Source organism: Amphiprion ocellaris, chromosome 8 (genome assembly GCF_022539595.1).
Source record: "Amphiprion ocellaris isolate individual 3 ecotype Okinawa chromosome 8, ASM2253959v1, whole genome shotgun sequence".
NCBI lineage: Eukaryota > Metazoa > Chordata > Actinopteri > Pomacentridae > Amphiprion > Amphiprion ocellaris.
The window spans coordinates 22,538,629-22,559,217 of record NC_072773.1 but is presented as its reverse complement, the minus strand read 5'-3'; the positions used below and the strand labels follow the sequence as shown (position 1 = coordinate 22,559,217).

Below are 20,589 nucleotides of genomic sequence, written 5' to 3'. Positions count from 1 at the left end.
TAGATGTAATTATGAGCTACGTTGTGGATTAATATGATAAATACAAACTACAATCAAAAAAATAATTCATATTTCTTATCACTAATTATGTTACACTTCCTTCCTGCTCACTTGCATGTTGCAAACATTAGGTCAGGATCTTTTTTTCCCTAATCTTTTTATCTGTCTTAATATTTCCAAACTCATCCTGTAGCAAAACAACTTTCAAAAAAGAATAGCAATCCATTTAAATCATTATTTTAAAGGAGTATGGAAATTCCATCTCCAACATGCTCACCTTGTGTCAATCTGACTGCAGCCTTTGATTCTGCAGTAGAAATCTGTGTTAGTATTTCCTCTGTTTAGGGTAAAAACCAGAGTAGGCTCAACCTGCAGAGTCCAGATAGTCTCTGGCTGGTTATTTAAGTTAATATTATAATTTATGTGGTACTTTTGAGTGTTTATGCTTCTGTGAAGGAATTTGTAAGTTGTTTTAATAATGAAGTTATTGCATGCATTATTACATTGCATTAATAATTATAATCCAACAATATGTGATACTATTTTGACATATAGAATAATATACTCTACTGCTAATAATTATGAATTTTGATGTATAAATATTTTAAATGCAAGAAAATATTTTTTTTTAAACTGTGGTATCGTTACTTTTACTTAAGCAGTTCTGCTTCTTTTACTACATGCACAAGATAAAAAAGATTACACATAAAAGACAGTGACAATGGACTTTTCTGTGAAGTCAGAGAGCACTTATGTTCAGCAGTCTAACTTCTAATAAGAATTGAGCAGAATGTAAAAGTCATTTTTAGGATCAGTTAACACGTTAATTTAGCTTTTGTAGGGGGAAAAGCTGTTCTAGTTATGAAACTAACTCAACATGCTGAACTTATCCAAGGTCACAGATTTCTAAGTTTGTTCCTTAATCAGTAAACACGTACTGTAGCTCTTCCTAATCAAACTTTTGTAAGTAAGATTATTCCAAAACAGACATCCTACTTCAGTAACTAGAACTTGCTGTTTATTTTTAACAACCTCTTGCACACCTCTAGGCTTATGCTGGTTGACAATTACCTGAAGCGTTCATCTCATGTTGCCATATCTCCAGAACAGGAAGTATATGTTAATGAATGCCTGTTGTCTAAACACGGATATTTCTCAGGGTTCAGTACCTGACCAGCATCTTCACCTAGCAGGAGATGTTGGCAAATCAGTTACACAGCACAGGGCTTTGGCTGTTTTAAATATGGCAACTGTGTAGACAGATACAGGAAAATGTGACATATTTTGTGGCAGTTGCAAACACAATGCATGCTGAAATCAGAGCAGACAGAGAAGCATAGGAAAGAAAAGAGATACGCGTTTTTTAATAAGACATCTGACATATGTAGATAAGCATCATATTTTTGTATTGGGGGCAAATGAATTCACTGCAGAAGCGAGATAAGAACCAAGCAAATAACATACAAGATCATTCATTGATTACAAACAGCATAAAACCACATAAAAAATAACTCCTAGTGGCTTTTACTGTGCCTGTGTCGGTCATAAAAATTTATATTTAAAAAGACTAAATTCCCAATCTTAGTGTCTAGTGATTTTTTATTTTTTTTTGGTTCCATCCTTTATGACCTTGCCGGAAGCCCATATTTAACCACAACCAGTAGAGCTCCGTTGCTTTTATGCAATCATTAAAGGGATTAGGTATTAAGTCCTTTCTCTTATTCATAACGGTGAGAGTCAAGCAATTCAACACATTACTCATCACTGTTCACGATAGAAATCACATTTTTAAGTCCACGGAACAGTTAGCTGTGATAAATGTCTAAATCATGCAATAGCTTTGAGACGTGCAACATCTGTTCATTTCTTGGCAGGTTGACATTCATTCTGAAATGGGGTCAAGTTAAAGATTGCATCGTTAAATCACACAAACTCACCATCGTCAGTGGCGAACGTGAACTTCAGACTGATACACCCACTCATGCTGGCAAGAAGAAAATTCAGAGGAATTCTGAAAAAACTTCTAAGTCAAACTTTACTCATCTTGACGTTCACATATACTGTGAAATTAAAAAATAAAGAGCCCATAGAGAAATTTTACTGTCACCACAGATGACTAAATCTAATGAATAAAAACTCCTGAATAAGAAAAATTAAACAACCACGTTAGCAGTTCTGTGAGGCTTTAGACATTGTGGTGTTTTAACCTAATTACTTGCATTCACATGCTAACATGCCCATATATAGCAGGTACAATATGGTTACCATGTTATTCGTCATCTTACTTTAGTGTGTTATCATCATAAAGTCGATAATGAACTAATTGCTAATGTTTTAATTTAAAGCAAAAGATAAAAATAAAGGTCAAAAGATTTAATGCAAAGTTGGCACTAGATTAAAAGTCAAGCATCACCAAATTTATTGCACTTCATCCTCTGGGAGCTATGAATGTCTGTACTCTTTCTAAACCTTTAGTAAACGTTGAGATGTTTCACAAGATAAGTGAAAACTGGTCGTGTTAGATGAAAAGTGGGCAAATAACAAAAGTCAGTAGGATCCATCCTCTGAGGATGTCTGTACCAAAGTAATGACAATCCATCCAATTCTTGTCCAAACTAAAGGGGATAATTAAAGCAAAAAAAAAAAAAAAAGTTGACCGAATCCTCTGGGGACAATGAATGTCTGTACAAACATACACAGCAATTGATGTCATATTTGTTGAGATTTTTCAATCTGGACAAATTTGGGACGACACACTAACAAGAAATAAGTACACACGTATATCACACTGCACACTGGATATGTTGATTTACTGTATACAGTTCTATTCAAAGAATGATGTGGAATTCCTCGCTGACAAAAAGTAAGCCCATTTGTTCAAGATTTAAAAGAGATACACACCGAATTATATTTGACTGAATAAGATAAAATAGGGAGTGATGTCTTACAGATGACAGGATGAGCTTCATAACAATTAAAAGTACTTAATGATGTTCCAGTTGCGGTAACAGCCTACAACTGTATTTCTTACATTGTAAATAGAAAATAAAGTCAGTTTTTGCATGTCATTTATAAACATTTTAAGTCAGATATGCTATTTTTAGCGTTCAAGCTCCTTTCATAATGAGTGCTTGAGAACTTTACAGGTATGAAAGAACACACAAACCTGTCCAGGCGTCATTGCTTCCTGAGTGATACATTTTCCATTGAAATGATTCAGTGTGTCATGACATGTACGTGCACTTCGCTTGCTTGTAGCATTTCAACACAGAGACTTTTTCATTGCTAATCATTGACACCATTCAAATGGGGATATTATTGTTGGAAGAATCTCCACTTCACCCATTAACCCAAGAGGACATCCTTTGCAGTTAAGCAATACAAAGAGGAGAGAGCGAAAAGCTTTAAAAGAGATCAACAAGCATCCACAGAACCTCCCGGTGCTGCTTTCACATTGTGTGATCATAATACTTTGTAGTGAAAAAAAACTTGGCAGTCTGTTTCACTGAGGTACAACTATTTATATTGTGCCCAAGATGTTTGTGGATGAGCGGATTGTGACTTTGTTCAAAAGGAATGCCCATCACACGCTGACTTACTGGAGCGTTTTCTTCAGCTTCGGACTCTGCATTGCTTTTCTTGGACCTACAATTTTAGACTTGCAGTGTCAAACAAACTCAACCCTTAGTCAGATCACCTGGGTGTTCTTCGCCCAGCAGTTCTGCTTGTTGATTGGCAGCTCTGTTGGTGGCGTTTTCAAGAGAACGTAAGTGTCACAAACTCACAACCAGAATGTTGTTGCTGTTGTGCTGTAGTCTAGTGTCTGTCCTTCACTATAACTGCATTCGTCTCTTTTCTTTCTTAAAGGTTGTTCAGCGCTTTGGCTGCCTTGTTTGTTTCTGCTCTTATCATCTCTGTGATATTTGCCATCATCCCTGCATGTAACAATGTCCTCGTGCTGGCTATTGCCATGGCTGTGTCTGGTCTGGCGATGGGCATTATTGACACCATTGCTAACATCCAGCTGGTGACCATCTATCAGAAGGACTCTGCTGTTTTCTTACAGGTAAAAAAACCTCCATATTACCTTTAACGTATCTGTAAAAATATTGTCCTGATACACATTTACGTTCAATAAATGTTATTAGCAGATTCAGGCATATAGGTTTTGTATTTCCACAAATATGGAAAGACAATTTGAGTTATATTTTTTGCAAAAGATGCAGATCAGTAGGAGTACATTGTCAAGTTAGGTTGTAATAATATACTGTAGTTCTTGAAACACTGCAGTAAGTTATGTCCCTGACCTTTCTACGTTTTTGCAGGCTCTTCATTTCTTCATTGGGTTCGGCGCCCTGGTGAGCCCCCTGATTGCAGATCCTTTCCTCTCAGAGACAGGCTGTGGGAATCACACAGGGAACGGGACTGAGATCATACATCATTTCAGGAACATGCTGAGAAACAGTCCGATTGCAGAGCACAATATAACTCAGAGCCACTCATCCCATGAGGGAGGGGAAGAGGAGTCCAGTGTGCACTACGCCTTCTGGATCATGGCACTTATTAATGTAAGACCCTGAACATTAGATAAGGGCAAAAGTTCATTCTTTTTATAGAATCCCTTTTTTTTCAGTTAACACGTCAGAAGTAAAAAAGCTGAATATTTGTACCCTTTCAGCTGCCTGTGCCCATCGCAGTCCTGTTTCTGATGTACCGCGAGCAGCTGATCCCATGCTGTCCCAGCGGCACTCCACGGCTTTTGGACAAGGATGAACTAGCGATGGAGCACCAGCAGGGGGCCGAGGGTCCAGATGTGGAGCAGAGGGAACAGGAAGCTGGAGGTAAAGATATAGAAGACTTATATTTTAAAATGAATAATGTATAAACACATTTTCAGGGAAATTGGATGAAAACAAAACAGGAGTCCAATCTGTCATTGGTGACTTTTCGCTCTGTTGCAGGTCATGGGAGTATCTTTAGCTGCTGTCAGAATGATAACCTGCGCGGGCTGCCAGTATCCTTCTTTATGATTCATATCCTCGGGGGGCTGGTGCTCTTTATGACCGATGGTATTGTGGTGAGTGAGGGGTGCAGATAAAGCACATTATGCTCATTTCGCTGACTGTTTTCAACATCAAATTTTATTAGTGCATGCAAAATCTGCTTTACATAAAGCACAGAAAGCCATGAATGTGAAAGAATTTAGATTTTTCTTCTAGGGGGCCTATGCCGGCTTTGTGTACACCTACGCTGTGGCATCACCAATCTCATTGCCTCACAAGACAGCGGGTTACCTGGCTAGTATCTTTTGGGCGGCGATCACTGCTGGACGTCTGTTATCCATCCCTCTCTCGTACCGTTTCCAGCCTGTGAGACTGCTCATGTTCAACCTGGTGAGGCCAAAAAAAAAAAAAAACATTTAGAGTGCCATCATCACGTTAAAGACACATAATGAGCATCAACTCTAAACTGAGCAAACTCTTTTCTTTGTTTTTACAGGCAGGAGCTATTGTCACTGTGCTGATGCTGCTTATTTTCTACACCAGCAGCATCTTTCTGTTTGTCGGAACCTGTTTATGTGGGTTGTTCCTCAGCAGCATATTCCCCTGCATGCTCGCCTATACTGAAGACATTCTTGATTACCAGGGTATGATGAAGGGTTTATTGCACAATTATAATGACACAGTAGTGGAATAAATGCGAGAGGAGAGGAAATAAACCATGCATTTCTTATTGCAGGATGCGCAACCTCAGTCCTGGTGACAAGTGCAGGGATGGGAGAGATGGTAATGCAGGTTCTGGTTGGCTCAGTAAGTTTGATGAGTATCTTCATTATGATAGAAAAAGAGTGTGTGCAGAAGTGGAGAAATAGGCAAAAAAAAAAAAAGGACCGATGGAGATTTAGATTCATATTCAGTAGTTTAATGTGTGTGTCTCATCCTCAGATTATTCAGTCTAAAGGCAGCTACAGCTTCCTGCTGTGTGGAATGATAGTTGCCTGCATTGGCTTTATCGTCTTCATTGGCCTCCTGCTGTTCCATCGAATGCACAGAAATTACCTCACAGGTACAGCAGCAGCCAGAATCCTCACACACTGCTTAGGCATCAGTCACTGTAGGTGTGCTGAGGGTTTTATCTCTCACTAACCCTCTCTTCAATTACCCCTGCCTCCAAACAGGAACATCGAAAAAGTCAGCCATGGTGGAAGAACCGGCAGCAGAGCAGCAGAACGGGTCGGCCATGCCAGAACAGAAAGAGGACAAAGAGATCAGCTGAGAGGAGCAGCAGCGATGATGTGTTCTTTACCGAATCCTTTAGGAGATGAAGTTTTACAGCAGTCATCAAAGACTACCAAAACCTCTCAAATGAGCATTGTGCCAATGTACTATTATTGACATAGTATTTGTGAAGCAGATAGCGTGCTAACGTTCGAGATGATAGTTCAGCCTCTTAGATTGTTTTTCTGTTTTGTAAATCACAGACAGTATTCATCAAATTGTGGATTCAAGTTCTGTTTGGTATCATCGTTTGATATTTAATACAAGAATTATGATTATACCGATAGAATGCTAACACATTTTAATTATCATTTCTTTCATGTTTTCTTCTCATCTTTTGGCATTTGTACATTTAATATGTGTAATACAGGAGTTACAGAGGATATAGTGTAGAGGAATTTCATTCTGAAATCACATTTTATAATGGCTTGCAAAGAAAGAAATGTGGATACACACAAGACACCTTCAACAATTCAAATTCTTTTCTCTTTGCTTTCAAAATTAACTATTCAAGAGCTTCGGGTTTTACATTGTTCAGCAACCATCCAACAAGCGGACGTTAGGATTTTGTACTAGAGAGGTTAGTCTGTGAGGACTAAAAACAAATGCAAAATGGGGTCATCTGGCGAATTGAACAGTTAAGCAGTTAATCTATAACTTGAGCTTGAAGGCCAGTTGAGGCAAAAACAGAAGCTGTCAGAAAACGGCAGTTTTTGACAGCTTTTGCCAGCAGTGCATTGCCTGAAGTAGGTTTTTCCACTGTTGCAGCTGTAGATTTGGTTCTTATTTGTTCAGTTGTGGTACCAACTGTTAGCCTTTCTAGCACAGAACCTGAATCTCCACTGGGGGAGCTGCCACCAGTGGCACCTCCAGTAATTGTGCTCACTCTGGTGATTAGAAATTGGGATGTGGCAGGAGGACTCAATAACAGTACAAATCCATGTTGTATTTTATTTTAAACATGTATTTCACAGTGATCCTTAATGATAAATGTTTTTAAGAGTCTTGCATGCTTGTTCCAGTTTAAGGCCTTTTTTGAGAACATTAATCAGTTGTTATTTGGACAGAAAGTGCCCAAGTAGCCATACATATCAACAGTCTACACCACATTCCTCTTCATCAGCCAGTCAGCCTAAAGATCACCAGCAGGGAGCGATGTAGAAGAGCATTTGAATTTCAGTTCCAAACTTGGCTTCTTCACAAGACTTTGACAGAGTGTTTAATGCATTAGTTCCTGTCACATTATCTGCTGTCGCACAGAGGGAAAACTTTTACCACTTAATATATACAGAATACATCTTTTTCAGGTTATGGAGATTGAAAACATTTTTAGCTCAGAGGAAATTCAACACAGCCAAACAGACTGTCCTGTCAAATGGTAAAACAAGTATTGTGTGTATGTCTACTACCTTGATCTGAAAGCTCTTGATGTTGTCACATCCTACCCACTGGTTTCCCTTGTAGGCATATGGCACATCCTGGGCCTGGCTCCAAACCAGAGTTGCTCCATCTTTCAAAAAGCCACAGATCTGTATATTTCACAAAGCAGTGCATTAATGACAGCCTCCAGTTGCATTAATTACTTAATCTGGAGTCTGTATTACTATGATAAACCCCGCTGCTCTGTTATTGTGCATACAGGGGAGTATTAACATTAACACTAATCCACTGTCAACATTCAGACTTATTTTCCTCTATTGTGGTAACAGAAAGCACACCTCTAGGTAAGAGAGCTCCCCAGACTCCAGTGTTTACTTTCCCCAGCACCAGCAGTAGTAGCTCCTGTACTCAGGTCAGCAGGGTTCCTGCAAGTAAACATGTTACAATATGTGGGGAAATCAAAAATCAGCCTCTCAACTGGGGCTCCTTGGTTCTTCCAGTAGTTCATTGCATAGTCCTGGAAAAAAGGAAATATACTGTAGCTTCCGTGGATGTTTCAATATAGTTGTAACTGAAGCTTGCAGAGAAACTCTTTCCATGAACTTTACGCATAACCACTGATTGCAAATGAATACAAACTATTTTTGTTTTTTTCCCCTGTTTTAAGTTACAGATAACTAGTGAAATGACAGAAAAACATATTAATTTACATCTTAACCAGGAAAAAAAAGACAAAAAACACAGGTTGAAACTCTAAATGCCCACATCAAAAAAAAAATCTGTATTTCTACAAATTGACCACGAAATTACTTAATTTCTACTGCATTTGAATCAGCCAAAAAAAAAAAAAAAACATTATTTGACAGATCTTTCCTGCTATGTGCAAGAAGAAATTGTGTTTGTTAAGTATTGGAAAGTGGTCATTATTTTTTAATGTCCAGCCTTTTTATTTTTACAAATGGTAATTAATTTTTTGTTGAATTAATTCTTTGACTGTAAAATGAGTTTTATGATATTTAAATCTGCAAGAAATATCAGATATCTGCTTTTATTTTAGTTATTTTTTTTACAGTTTATGAATATTAGACTATTATTATAGTATAGTATATTTTTTCTTTCACCCTTACTGCCAGATTTTCACTGATTTTGCACTAAAAACAGATGAAGCCACGTTGGTTTCAGGATCCCTGAACAGGGGATTGCACTCACCAGCTATTGGGTCCCGTGAGACATGGAAGTCATGCGTCATGACATTGATCATATCCTGATCAGTGTCATGACATCACTACTCGGGTGGGGTAAACAAGAACAGGTCACTATGGCAACCTTAAAAGCTTACATGAAAGATTTTAGGATGTAGGAGTGAAGTTCAGAGTCGTTTAGCTGTTTATAAGTTTGGACACACATCACAAATGTTGCTTCAAATGCTCACTGACCAAGCTTGGGAATCTGATAAGCAGAATCAATGGTGTCCTTTCCAGCCGACACAGCAGCAGACATCAGAGGACGAGTCTTGTTGCTCTTCTTGGCCTCATTCTCAAAGGCAGCTCTCATCTCCCGTTGAATGTCAGCAGACATAAAATATTTAATACTGAACTTCAGATTTGTAATATGGCCAGCTTGTCAGATGGACATCCCACCGGTATTTATTGTGGCTTTGTGTCATATTTGCTATCAGGTATGGAATTATTTAAACTTTACTGAGAAAAAGTCAAAGTGGAACAGATAACCAGACTTTGCAAGCGAAGCTCCAGGAAAACAGAGAATTACTGCTTATCCCCAGGAGGGCTTCCTCTGTTGGCTGAGTGTTCCCAGTCACCGTCAAGCCCATCAAACTCATGCTTCCTCAGGAGGGAAATGACTGAGCTGATGAAGGTCTGGTGGTTGGCAGGGTTAGACACCATTTGTGAGAAGCTAATGTGGGAACAGACATGGATTAAAGCAGATGATCCCCAATTTTAGGAGTGCCAAGTCTGCAGATATCTGTAGATGATCTTCCCCTGCAGAGCCAAAGCTCCATCCATTAACAGGGGGATGAGTTCAGGTTACCATTTCTGCCCAGGAATCCAACATTTTACACTGTAGTGATTACTAAAACACTCCCAACGCCCTAATTGTGCTTAGCATTGCTCTTTATAGGGAGTATTTCTCTAAGAAACAGACACAAATATATTAATTTAGGGGGTTGGGTGGACATACAAAGGCATACATACGACGGATGGAGAGGCACATGTTGATGTCACTGGGCATAAAATTGTTGGAGGTGGTCTGTACTGTGCCCAGTTTGTGCAGTAGCATGATAGTATGAAAAATGAGCCTTTGCACTTAAGAAACACATTGTTTACCAGACCAAATACATGATGCAGTTCAATATCCGACCATAGAAAAAAAAACAATAAACAAATACATTACATCTAATATTTATGAATTACTTTCCAAGCTACGAATGCAGCAGCAGGGCAAGAGCAGTCAAGTTAAAAGGCACAAGGTTATCCTGGAGCTAAAAGAAATTTAAGTGGGTAAATACTGAGAACTGCATGGATAAGATGTAATGCATATATCAGAATGTTGGAAATAGCAGCTACTAGGAGTGACAATTTTATAAAGGAGAGAAAAGACTCAGCAGCACTGACTTACCTGCCAGAAAGTACCTTAAATTGTACAAGGAACTTATCTAACAGTTGGACTCACTTTTATATATAATCCAGTTTATTCAAACCTACCAAAAATGCCTACATGTGTTTATTTGCAAAAGGGTTGTTTCAGAGAAGATTAAACTTAGGGAGAATATGTGATTACTTATCAGGCTCTCGAGCACATTCTCCACAGGCACACTTTCTCCTTGTGTGAAGGACTCATTTATCCAAAGCAAATGCAATTCCAAGGTCTGCAGCGAACAGGCCTGAGACTTGTTCTAAAAAAAAATCACTATAAAAACCTAAAAGGACCATTAAAAAATGTGTTTTCTTGAATGTAGACATAGTGCATTTTACCCACTATACCTTATATACCACAACTGATTAAAATGGTTATTTAAGAGTTCATACTCAATACAACTGTATATATGAAGTGGCATGCCTATGTATAGAGACAGAGCAAAGCAAGAGGAAGACAGATATTTATGATTTGACTAAACTGCGGGAATCTATTATTTGAAATATTCCTTTTGCGCCCTGCAGTAAATTTACTGTCACTGTTGAGCGGTGACATCGAACATTAGAAGTCAACTCACACAAACAACAGGCAAAATTGCCTTTGAAAACCAATTTAGACTGCAGATATGTGATGATAAATATGTTTGACAACTCTAATCATGCTGAAAGGAGGATCGTGATATGTCATGAAGAATGATTTGCATTCAAATCCAAAGCATTCACGGGCTAAATGAAGAACTTATCTAATCATTTAGCTTCCATTATAATGCAGCCTTCTTTATCTTTCACAATTTATGTAATATTTAAAAAAAGATATGCTGTTGTCAGCGGAAAGCACCTTGGCCCAGCCAGAGCCTGGAAGCAGAAGTCATAGCATTTGGTTTTCCAAAACATACCGTTCTGCTTTTCTTAGTGTGTCTCAATAATTAAAAAAAAAAAAAAAAAAAGAAGTCAAACAAATGTCAAGGATGTTTCATTCACCCACGGATTCTCTTAGCTACGCATGACAAACAATCCAATTTAAATAGTCACCAAGGTCACTTAAATGTTTCAGGACAGTTCATTTAGAAACCCACATGAGAATTATTTCCTTGAGGTACAAATCAAAGACTCATTTTCTAATCTAATATATATATACTTACATTATACATATGTTTAAAAAGATTGCCAACACCGTGCTCTCATCAAATAGCAGCTTAAATATTTACAAACCTTAAATGAGTTTCATAATAACCATGAGAAGTTATTCTGGCAGCAAAAAACCTATAAGATTTGTGGTTGTGGGTGTTGCAACCATACAGCTTACACACTCACAAATGCAACCCACAGTTCTGCTTTTTGGTGGGAACTGACGTCAACTCTCTAAGGCAGGCCATGATGGGATCATTTAAGTTTCCACCTTAACTCCTATAAGTTAGTGAAAGTGGGTTTCAAAAAAGGCAGATACCTCATGAGAAATGTATTATAATGTGTTCTAATGCTGCATCAGTGCTTTCTGACTTTGTGGTATTTGTTATCCGTATGATTTTCCTGACTGCATTTGCTATATTCAAACATAAATGTATATAGTTGCATGTCTAGAGGCTCCAGGTGGCTTTAATTTAAAATCTGGCCAACAGACAACAGTTGAAAATGATCCGTTTGACAGTGGTATTGATGAACACACCTTGTCCCTGACACTAATATGTGAATACTACTGTCAGAATGTTTTAGGCACTGAAGGTAAAGTGAAGCTGCTTTCAAAAAGAATGTATGATTCTTATTTGCCTATTAACTTCATGCACAGAGCAGTGAATGGAAAATGCTTCAATACTAAACATTTAGTATGCATTGCATTAAAACTGTACAAATTCTCATGCACAGTTATTTCAGTCTGCAGCATCTTGGAGAACTTGCCACAGTTCTTCTGTGAATTAAATCTGTCTCAGTGGCTTCTGTCTCATCACATAATCCCAGACTAACTCCGTGAGGTTGACATCATGGCTCTGTGGGGGCCACACCATCTGCTGCAGGGCTTCAGATTCTACTTGATGCTGAAGATCGAGTTCTATGACTCTGAGCTGTATGTTTGGGATCCTCAAAATAAATTTGAAACCAATCTGATGCCTCCCTGGCTGTACTGCATGATGGATAACCATCATTCTTTCAGTTCACGTTTAACTGAAATAATTTCATACTTTCTTTGGTTCTTCATATAGATAGTATGACCAAGCAATATGTTACTTGTCGCAGATGAAATACACACTGTAGGTCAAGGCGATGTCAAAAACTAAACCACAACTTTAACTGTGACATAATAAAACCCATATAAAGTCCATTAAAGCCAATAACTGCACCTTAGAATACAGCAAAGTCAAACACCAGAACATGAAATATTGAACCCCAGGAAGGGAAACTCTGAAAGCATAATCTGTTATGATAATACTGGCACTAGTTACATCATTATTAAGCCATTAGAATGTACAGTGGCACAAAATGGCAAAGAATCAAATTAGGGGAATGAAAGCCTGAGGAAATAGTCAGACAAATGCAATAGATGTGAAGCAATGGGGCAAGAGATAATACTGTTTGTCCCACAGTAAATTATATCTGCATAGTGGTTTTCAAACATTTTATAGTGTGATTAGGCTGCGCTGCCAAAACCTGGGGAGAAAACAACTGAATTAGACTTACAGGCTGTACATTATACAGTCTGATACACTGATCTCTAGTGCCCCCTAATGCTGAAGTAAATAAACTGGTTTTAACGTTTCCTCGAGTTCTCACAGAAGGACAAAATAATTAAAATTACAGCCTCGAGGATGTAGGCTAACTTGTGTGCCAGCCGACAATCAATAGAAGACTTGTTGACCTAAGATGCAAACCCCTGGTAGGAGTTAGAATGCCACAGGCCTGGTTGTAGTTCGCAAAAACACAAAAATCTCCCTCTATCAAAATGATGAGGAAAATGTGGAGAAAAAAGGAACAGCAGCGTACTACCCCACCTGTCATCTGTCAAACATTGTGGTAATTCTCTTAAAGCTCGGGTATGTATGGCAGTCGACATAACTGGCACACTGGCATTTATTTAAGATTTCCCTGCCGACAGAAGCAACAGAATGAATGCAGAGTTATACAGGAGCGTTTTGTGTGCTCGGATTTAGGCAAAAGCATCAGAAAAATCATTCGACAACATTTCATCGTTCAGCAGGACAAGAATCCAAAACAAATGGTCAAAGCTACTGAGGAGCTTTTCAGGGGATCCTTGACTGGTCTCTGGGAACAACCGCAGAGACTGAAGAACCAAAAATATGCAACTTTGCACCTGCTTACAGTCTGGAATGCATGCTGTGTTACTGACAAAGTCTCTTTTGTGATTCTCACATCTAAACTTCTAAATGTGGGAAGCAGCATGTTTCATACTGTACAGGGTGCATTATAATGTGTTGTCACTGTTACATCATGTTGCATTATATTATTGAATATAGAGGCTGAATGAGAAGTGGATATTGTCACTGTCAGTACAGCAGCAAAACCGAAATAATAAAAAAAGGATGTTAAATCACATGACCTGATTATTTTCTACTTTCCAGAGTAAACGAAACATAGTGAAATCTGTTCAGAAAAGTACAGAGGGTACTTTGCCACCAGGTCATGACCCGTAAGGATAATTGTTAATTAGATTTTTTTTCTTACTCTGTTGTGTCTTGTGTGTAACTGGACAGAGCAACTCTCACTTAGTCGCATTAGAAGTTGTACTGTTACACAATCTGCAGTTTGTAAAATTTGTGAAATTAGAGCAAAATGAATGAGACAAAACTAGATACACATATAATGAAGTCTGTGTGTTTACATCTCCATCCAGTAGCCTATTTTGCACTTTCTTTAATGTTTATGGAACAGTGTTGGTGCTGAAATGTTGAAATCAGGCTGATGCTCAGACCTGCGTGTAGAACAATCTTGTTTACTGAGTTTCTTGAGGCTTCCTCTTATTTGGCATGAGATTTGTTTGGGCAGCGCGAGACAGAGCCTTGTCTCAAGACAAACCCGTGACAGGTGGTAACCCTGCATTAATATAGCATCTCAATACAATACCGTCCACACAAACACAGGCCTACGCAAATAAACACTGCAGACCACTAAATTTCCCACAATCCATCCATTGCGCAACCAGTAGAGTGAAGAAAGAGGAAACCTATAAATGTTGCACATTTTGCTTCTGCTTTACATTGTCCTTCTCATTCCCATCATGAGGACGTCGGGGATCTGTGCTGGGATCTTTAAAGGTAAAAACACTAGACTATATCCTATAGCAGACTGGCTTGGAAAGAAAAAGTCATCTAAGTAACCAGTATCAATGTTTTTGGATTTTACAGCTCCGGTTCTCTGTTTCTTGTGGCTAACGAAGCACACAGTGGTCTCAGCGCAGCTATCGGCTCCAGACATGGTAACAGGAACATACAATGGATCTGTGACAATCTCTTGCCAGTACGACCTTCAGTTTAAAGAAAACACAAAGTACTGGTGCAAAGGGTCGGTATACGAGCTGTGTGCGATAGTGGTGAAAACACCAAAGAATCGATTTAATGACCGAAGCTCCATCGTGGATGATCAGGAAGCAGGAGTCTTCACTGTAACCATGACTTCACTCAGAAAACCAGATGAGGATAGGTACTGGTGCGTCATTGCCAGATCTGGAAGGAATATCTTCAGACGTGTCAAGCTCCTCATCTCCAACGCAGGTATAATTAACATTAAATATAAATATATGTAAATATTGAAAATAATATTTTTAAAAAATTGTCCAATAAACTCTTATTAGGTATTCTGTCCCTCAGTGTAACTGCTTTTTATACTAGTATTTGAAGAAAGTAAGTAGCGTTATTTGAGATGTCATTTATTGACTTTTTTTAATGCAAAGTGCCCTTTTCCACAGTGGCGACCCCACCAACCACCACACAAATCAACTCATTACTGATACTGGAACAAGAACAAACAAGGTGAGCAGAGACTTATGATATTATACTGTCCTATAAGTTTGTCATATTGATCAAACATGAATAATATTTAATATATTAAATTGACTAAGCATGCAATTACTTGTCACATACACCAAAAATAATTTCATTTGTTTGTTTGTTTTATGTAGCTGGTGGGCGGCTCTACGTTGGATCCTCTTTATTATAATGTTGTGCTGTTTGGCATCAACACACTTCATTGTGTGGAGGATAAATGCTGCAAAGAAAATACAGTTACAACAACATTTTCTCATCAAAACTATAACATGAATTAAAGTTGGGCATCGCCACAATTTTAAAACAGGGATAAATATAAACACCGACCAAACAACTCTTCCACTGGACATTCCTTCTGTGTGTGATCTGACCTGAAAATTAATCAAGTGCAAAGCAGCATTTAGTTTTTTTTTTCCCTAAGTGTTTAAATGATTAAAGCCTCATTAGTGCCAGAGCCTAAGATAACTTTAGGCACAACTTTTGAATATCCAATCAGCTTAAAATTAGCACCCCTGCAGAACTGATGCTGTTGGCTTTCTTTTAATTTATTTGCAGATTTTATAAGAACAGCGGTTGGTATTCGTTTTTTGGTAGGGTTTTTCACAAAATCTATCAATGTTGGACTCCAGTCTGAAAACAATGCAGAATAAAAAACCCTTCATGTATAATTGAAAAGCCAACTATGAAGAACTGCTTTTAAAAGACAAAAAATGGACAATATTAATGTTGGATGGCGGTTATGTGTGTCTCTCTTTTCCTGTTACACTGAGGAAGAATCATAGAGTTACACTTTCTTCGCATTAATACAATTTTGCACTTGCTTAGGCCTGTGGTTCTTGCCCTGAGTGACACTGCATAGTCTCACTGGATACCTGCAGCAGAGATGGAGTGTTTCTATTCAAAGTAAATTATGTAAACTGGTGACCTCCAGTCATAATCAAAGGTAAATTGCCCTCAAATTCCTCTGAAAATGGTAAATATGAGATTCTCTGAGAACAGCGATGATGATTAGTGATCCTGGCCAAGCAGGTTTTATTACTGTGGTGGTTATAGCTGCAAGAAGTTGCACAATGCTTTCAGAAATGTGAAAACGCCACGGCACAGCATTTATCATCTGTTTATTATTATATTCCTGTACAATCTAATGCAATAAACATGCATTTAATCTTATTTTCGAGATGCATACAAAATTTGCTTTATGAGTATTGCAGAGGTATTTAAGTATTTGGTTTACATTGTATATGATTGCACTATAGTGTATGTTGTTTATGATATTCAGTCCCTCCTCTTGAGAGTACACAGAGCCCCTTTGAGGCAGAAGACATTTTCACTCATCATAGAAGGAAAAACATATGTTACTCCCTTGCTATATTGATATTATTTGCACCTGTACAGTTGTGACCTCTGAGACAAACAACAATTTCAATATAGGGTAAACCTGCCATAGACATTGCCATTAAGAGAAATGTCTATTTTCTTTGGAAATATGTGTATATATTAAATATCATCATAATACAAAATTTTGGGATCACCCACGCAATTTCATGTTTTCCATGAAAACTCACATTTTTATTCATGTGCTAGCATAATTGCACAAGAGTTTTCTAATCATCAACTAGTCTTTCAACACCATTAGCTAACACAATGTAGCATTAGAACACAGGAGTGATGGTTGCTGGAAATGTTCCTCTGTACCCCTATGGAGATATTTTATTAAGAATTTCCATCTAGAATAGTCATTTACCACATGAACAATGTCTAGACTGGATTTCTGATTTAATGCTATCTTCATTGAAAAAAAAATGCTTTTCTTTGAAAAATAAGGACATTTCTATAAGTGACCCCAAACTTTTGAATGGCAGTGTATGTCCAACTCCGGCTTCCTCCCCCAGTCCAAAAACATGCGGAGGTTAACTGATATTTCTAAACTATCCGTAGGTGTGAATGTGAGTGTGCTTGTTTGTCTTTCTGTGTAGCCCTGTGATAGACTGGTGACCTGTCCAGGGTGTCCCCTGCCTTCACCCTAAGTCAGCTGGGATAGACCCCACCCCCCCGTGACCCTAATGAGGATTAAGTGATGTATCGATAATGGATGGATGGATGGATGGATGAATAATATGTACACAAGAAGTATGGTTAAGTGAAGAATATTGGAGGGTTAATAGTTCATAATGGACTACAGCTTTGTTATTATAAAGCTATATATAAAATCTTAAAAAGGGGCACCATCCCCAAAAACCCCTTGTGAGGAATGTTAGTGCAAGTATTAATTTTACTTTTAGATTTTAATGTTGTGTGGACTTTAACTGTGACACAAATGTTAGATAACACACATATATTTTTGAACGGTTTGGTTAGTTTCAATTAATTTTGAATATATGGGCCTAGAACAAAATTTAGAACTCTACTATGACTTTGTTATCCTTGATATTTGAATTTGTGACTCCAAAGTAATGTCAAATCAGCAGAGTTGCTGACCTGCACTGATTAGAATTCTGGCTAGCTAGCTAGTGCTACAATAACCTCACGTAGCATAACAATGGTAACTTACACTACCGTTCAAAAGTTTGGGGTCACCTAGACAATTTCATGTTTTCCATGAAAACTCGCACTTTTATTCATGTGCTAACATAACTGCACAAGGCTTCTCTAATCCTCAATTAGCCTTTCAACACCATTAGCTAAAACAATGTAGCATTAGACCACAGCAGTGATGGTTGCTGGAAATACTACTCTGTACCCTTATGTAGATATTATATTAAAAATCAGTTCAATTATTTCCAGCTGTCAGTAAAATAATATTATTAGCTTAACATAAAGTCAGCTAGTTATCTTTTTAGACAGATGACACATTTTTACTGCTGGCTACCTATTATGTTATTGTATTAAATGATGTAGTACATAATTTGTCAGTAATCTCAGGTTCGAGTATTGAAAAGTAAGTGATTTGTATTTCAAAAGTTTGTACATTTTTGTGTATATTCTCATAAAAACACAGAGGCTAATTTTCTACTGTCAAAATATTACCCTTCTTTTGATTTCCTGAGACCAGTAAAATAATTTAAATACTCTTCAATGATCAGCAAGGTCACTATCATCCAAGAAAATACCACAAACGAAAACTAACTATAGCCAGTGTGGCAGTGGTGGCTCAGTTAGGACAGGAAATGTGAAACTGTCCTTTAATTAAACACATCTATCTCTATCAAGTCTAAATCAATCGATCCTCTTATTTACATACAGAGTGGTCCTCTACTATGGAGGACTAAAAGTGCCAAAATTAAATAAATAAATACATCATTAAATAATTAATTAAATATGTCATTAATTAATTAAAATTGGAATTAAATATTTCATTAATTAATTAAAATTGGAATTAAATATGTCATTAATTAATTAAAATTGGAATTAAATACTTAAATGTGTTATTAAATAAATATATCATTAAATAATTAAATATGTCATTAATTAGTTAAAATTGGAATTAAATATGTCATTAATTAATTAAAATTGGAATTAAATACATAAATGTGTTATTAAATATGTCATTAATTTATTAAAATAACAATTATTTTAAGTAAAAAACATATTTCATTATTTCACGATTTAATTAATTATTTCATGGTCCTTGTGTTGCAGTGGATCATGAATTAATTTTATCTGTCAACCTCGCCCGTCAAAGTCGGTGGGCGGATCCTAACACCTGATTGGTTACCCTGCACATCAAGTCAAGGCAAATCGATTCCAGATAATGGATTGACGCAGAGCTTGTGAACACATTCCGATACACTGGGTGGCGCTATTCACCTCTACGTTGGTTTGGATACTCAATAAAACAAAACTTTATTAGCAACCGCTAAAGACTCGGTCCTCTTTCCCAAATGTTGATACATGCGGTGCAAGACAAATTTTCCTTTAGCATTTCCTTTAGCATCTACTCGGCGCGCCACGGCTCGTCTCGGTTTAGTTGTTTTTCCATTACATTGAGAACCACCTCATCGTGGGTGGAGTCGTCATAGCACGGCGGTCCGAAAGTCCCTTACCGTCATTTCTGTGCGACACAAACGCAATGCAACAATGTACATGGAGGCGATAGTACACCTGCTGCTCGGTCTGTGGCTTTCTGTCAGATTCAGAGTAATAGAAGAGTCGGAGAAAGCTGAGAGCGACGAGTCGAAACACTGAGGAGACACACAGGAGAGTTTGGGAGGCGATAAAGCAGTATCAAGCCGAAGACAAGAGGATATGAACGAGACGACATATGAGGGTAAGCTAATGCTAGTTCGCTAGCTATCGTGTATCAGTCCTGTGAACGACCCTGTAATGGCTGCAGTTTGTCGCTATTAGGTATTAAAATATGTATGCTGTGTATGTGTTTCAGATGCTCTCTGATGAGACTTCATGGGATTTACCTGAAGCAGCAGCACATGAGCCTGCAGTGGCACAAGGTGTAGAGGAGGAGGACAGAGATGTACAGGATGCACTGATGCACTACGTGTCATGCAAAGTTATTCTTCTTGTTATACTTCTGTTTTTCGGTCCCCGGACCGCTATTGTTTTCTTTAATGCAATTCTGACAATAAACTTTTGTAGATGTGTCTATACTATTGTTTGTTTGTGAAGGTTAGCAAGATTAAATAAAAAATTAAACGCCAAAACATTAAAACAGCTGTTTTAAGAAAATTCCAGTTTGATAAATCAGTATTGCTTTGGTGTAATTCAGTCACCAGAATTATGAACCATAAAGGAGTTTGTGTTAAAACATGTTAAATCCCATTAAACACAAATACATTATTAGGGAATATAGAATTGTTTGGTTCAGACTGTTGACTCTTTTTCTACCAGTGTCTTAACAGACAAAATGAGAAGTTATGATGCAATCACATAAGTCACAAAATAGTTTATTAGTCAGCAGCAAAATCAAAACTATTTACAATGTGCAAAGTACAAACTGTGGTGGGCCTCTCCTACAGTGGAGGACTAAAAGTAAAACTATATACAACTACAGGTGCTGGTCATATAATTAGAATATCATGAAAAAAGTTGTTCATTATTTCAGTAATTCCATTCAAAAAGTGAAACTTGTATATTATACTCATTCATTACACAGACTGATATATTTCAAATGTTTATTTCTCTTAACTTTGATGATTATACCTGAATACTAACAAAAATCTCAAATTTGGTATCTCTGAAAATTAGAATATTGTAGAAAGGTTCAATATTGAAGACACCTCTAATCAGCTAATTAACTCAAAACACCTGCAAAGGCCTTTATATGGT

The 20,589-nt window shown here is 37.5% G+C and overlaps 2 protein-coding genes, 1 long non-coding RNA gene and 1 pseudogene across 3 annotated transcripts; 3 read left to right on the top strand and 1 right to left on the bottom strand.

Annotated features, from left to right (window-relative positions):
- Nucleotides 1–2,404: 2,404 nt before the first annotated feature.
- mfsd4ab (major facilitator superfamily domain containing 4Ab) lies at nt 2,405–6,738 on the top strand. Its single transcript, XM_023283639.3, has 10 exons — nt 2,405–3,766; nt 3,868–4,066; nt 4,326–4,568; nt 4,679–4,841; nt 4,962–5,077; nt 5,220–5,393; nt 5,500–5,647; nt 5,740–5,810; nt 5,946–6,066; nt 6,179–6,738. The coding sequence occupies exons 1-10, from the start codon at nt 3,537–3,539 to the stop codon at nt 6,274–6,276; spliced, it is 1,563 nt and encodes a 520-aa protein (XP_023139407.1). The 5' UTR covers nt 2,405–3,536; the 3' UTR covers nt 6,277–6,738.
- A 639-nt stretch (nt 6,739–7,377) lies between these two features.
- LOC111577390 (acidic mammalian chitinase-like) lies at nt 7,378–10,057 on the bottom strand (annotated as a pseudogene).
- A 4,474-nt stretch (nt 10,058–14,531) lies between these two features.
- Nucleotides 14,532–16,476, top strand: LOC111577401 (CMRF35-like molecule 3). The gene is made up of 4 exons (XM_023283656.3): nt 14,532–14,577; nt 14,668–15,033; nt 15,228–15,291; nt 15,441–16,476. The coding sequence occupies exons 1-4, from the start codon at nt 14,541–14,543 to the stop codon at nt 15,577–15,579; spliced, it is 606 nt and encodes a 201-aa protein (XP_023139424.1). The 5' UTR covers nt 14,532–14,540; the 3' UTR covers nt 15,580–16,476.
- Nucleotides 16,477–18,928: 2,452 nt separating this feature from the next.
- Nucleotides 18,929–19,908, top strand: LOC129349408 (uncharacterized). Its single transcript, XR_008602399.1, has 2 exons — nt 18,929–19,573; nt 19,688–19,908. It is a non-coding gene; the product is annotated as an uncharacterized LOC129349408 (long non-coding RNA).
- Nucleotides 19,909–20,589: the final 681 nt, after the last annotated feature.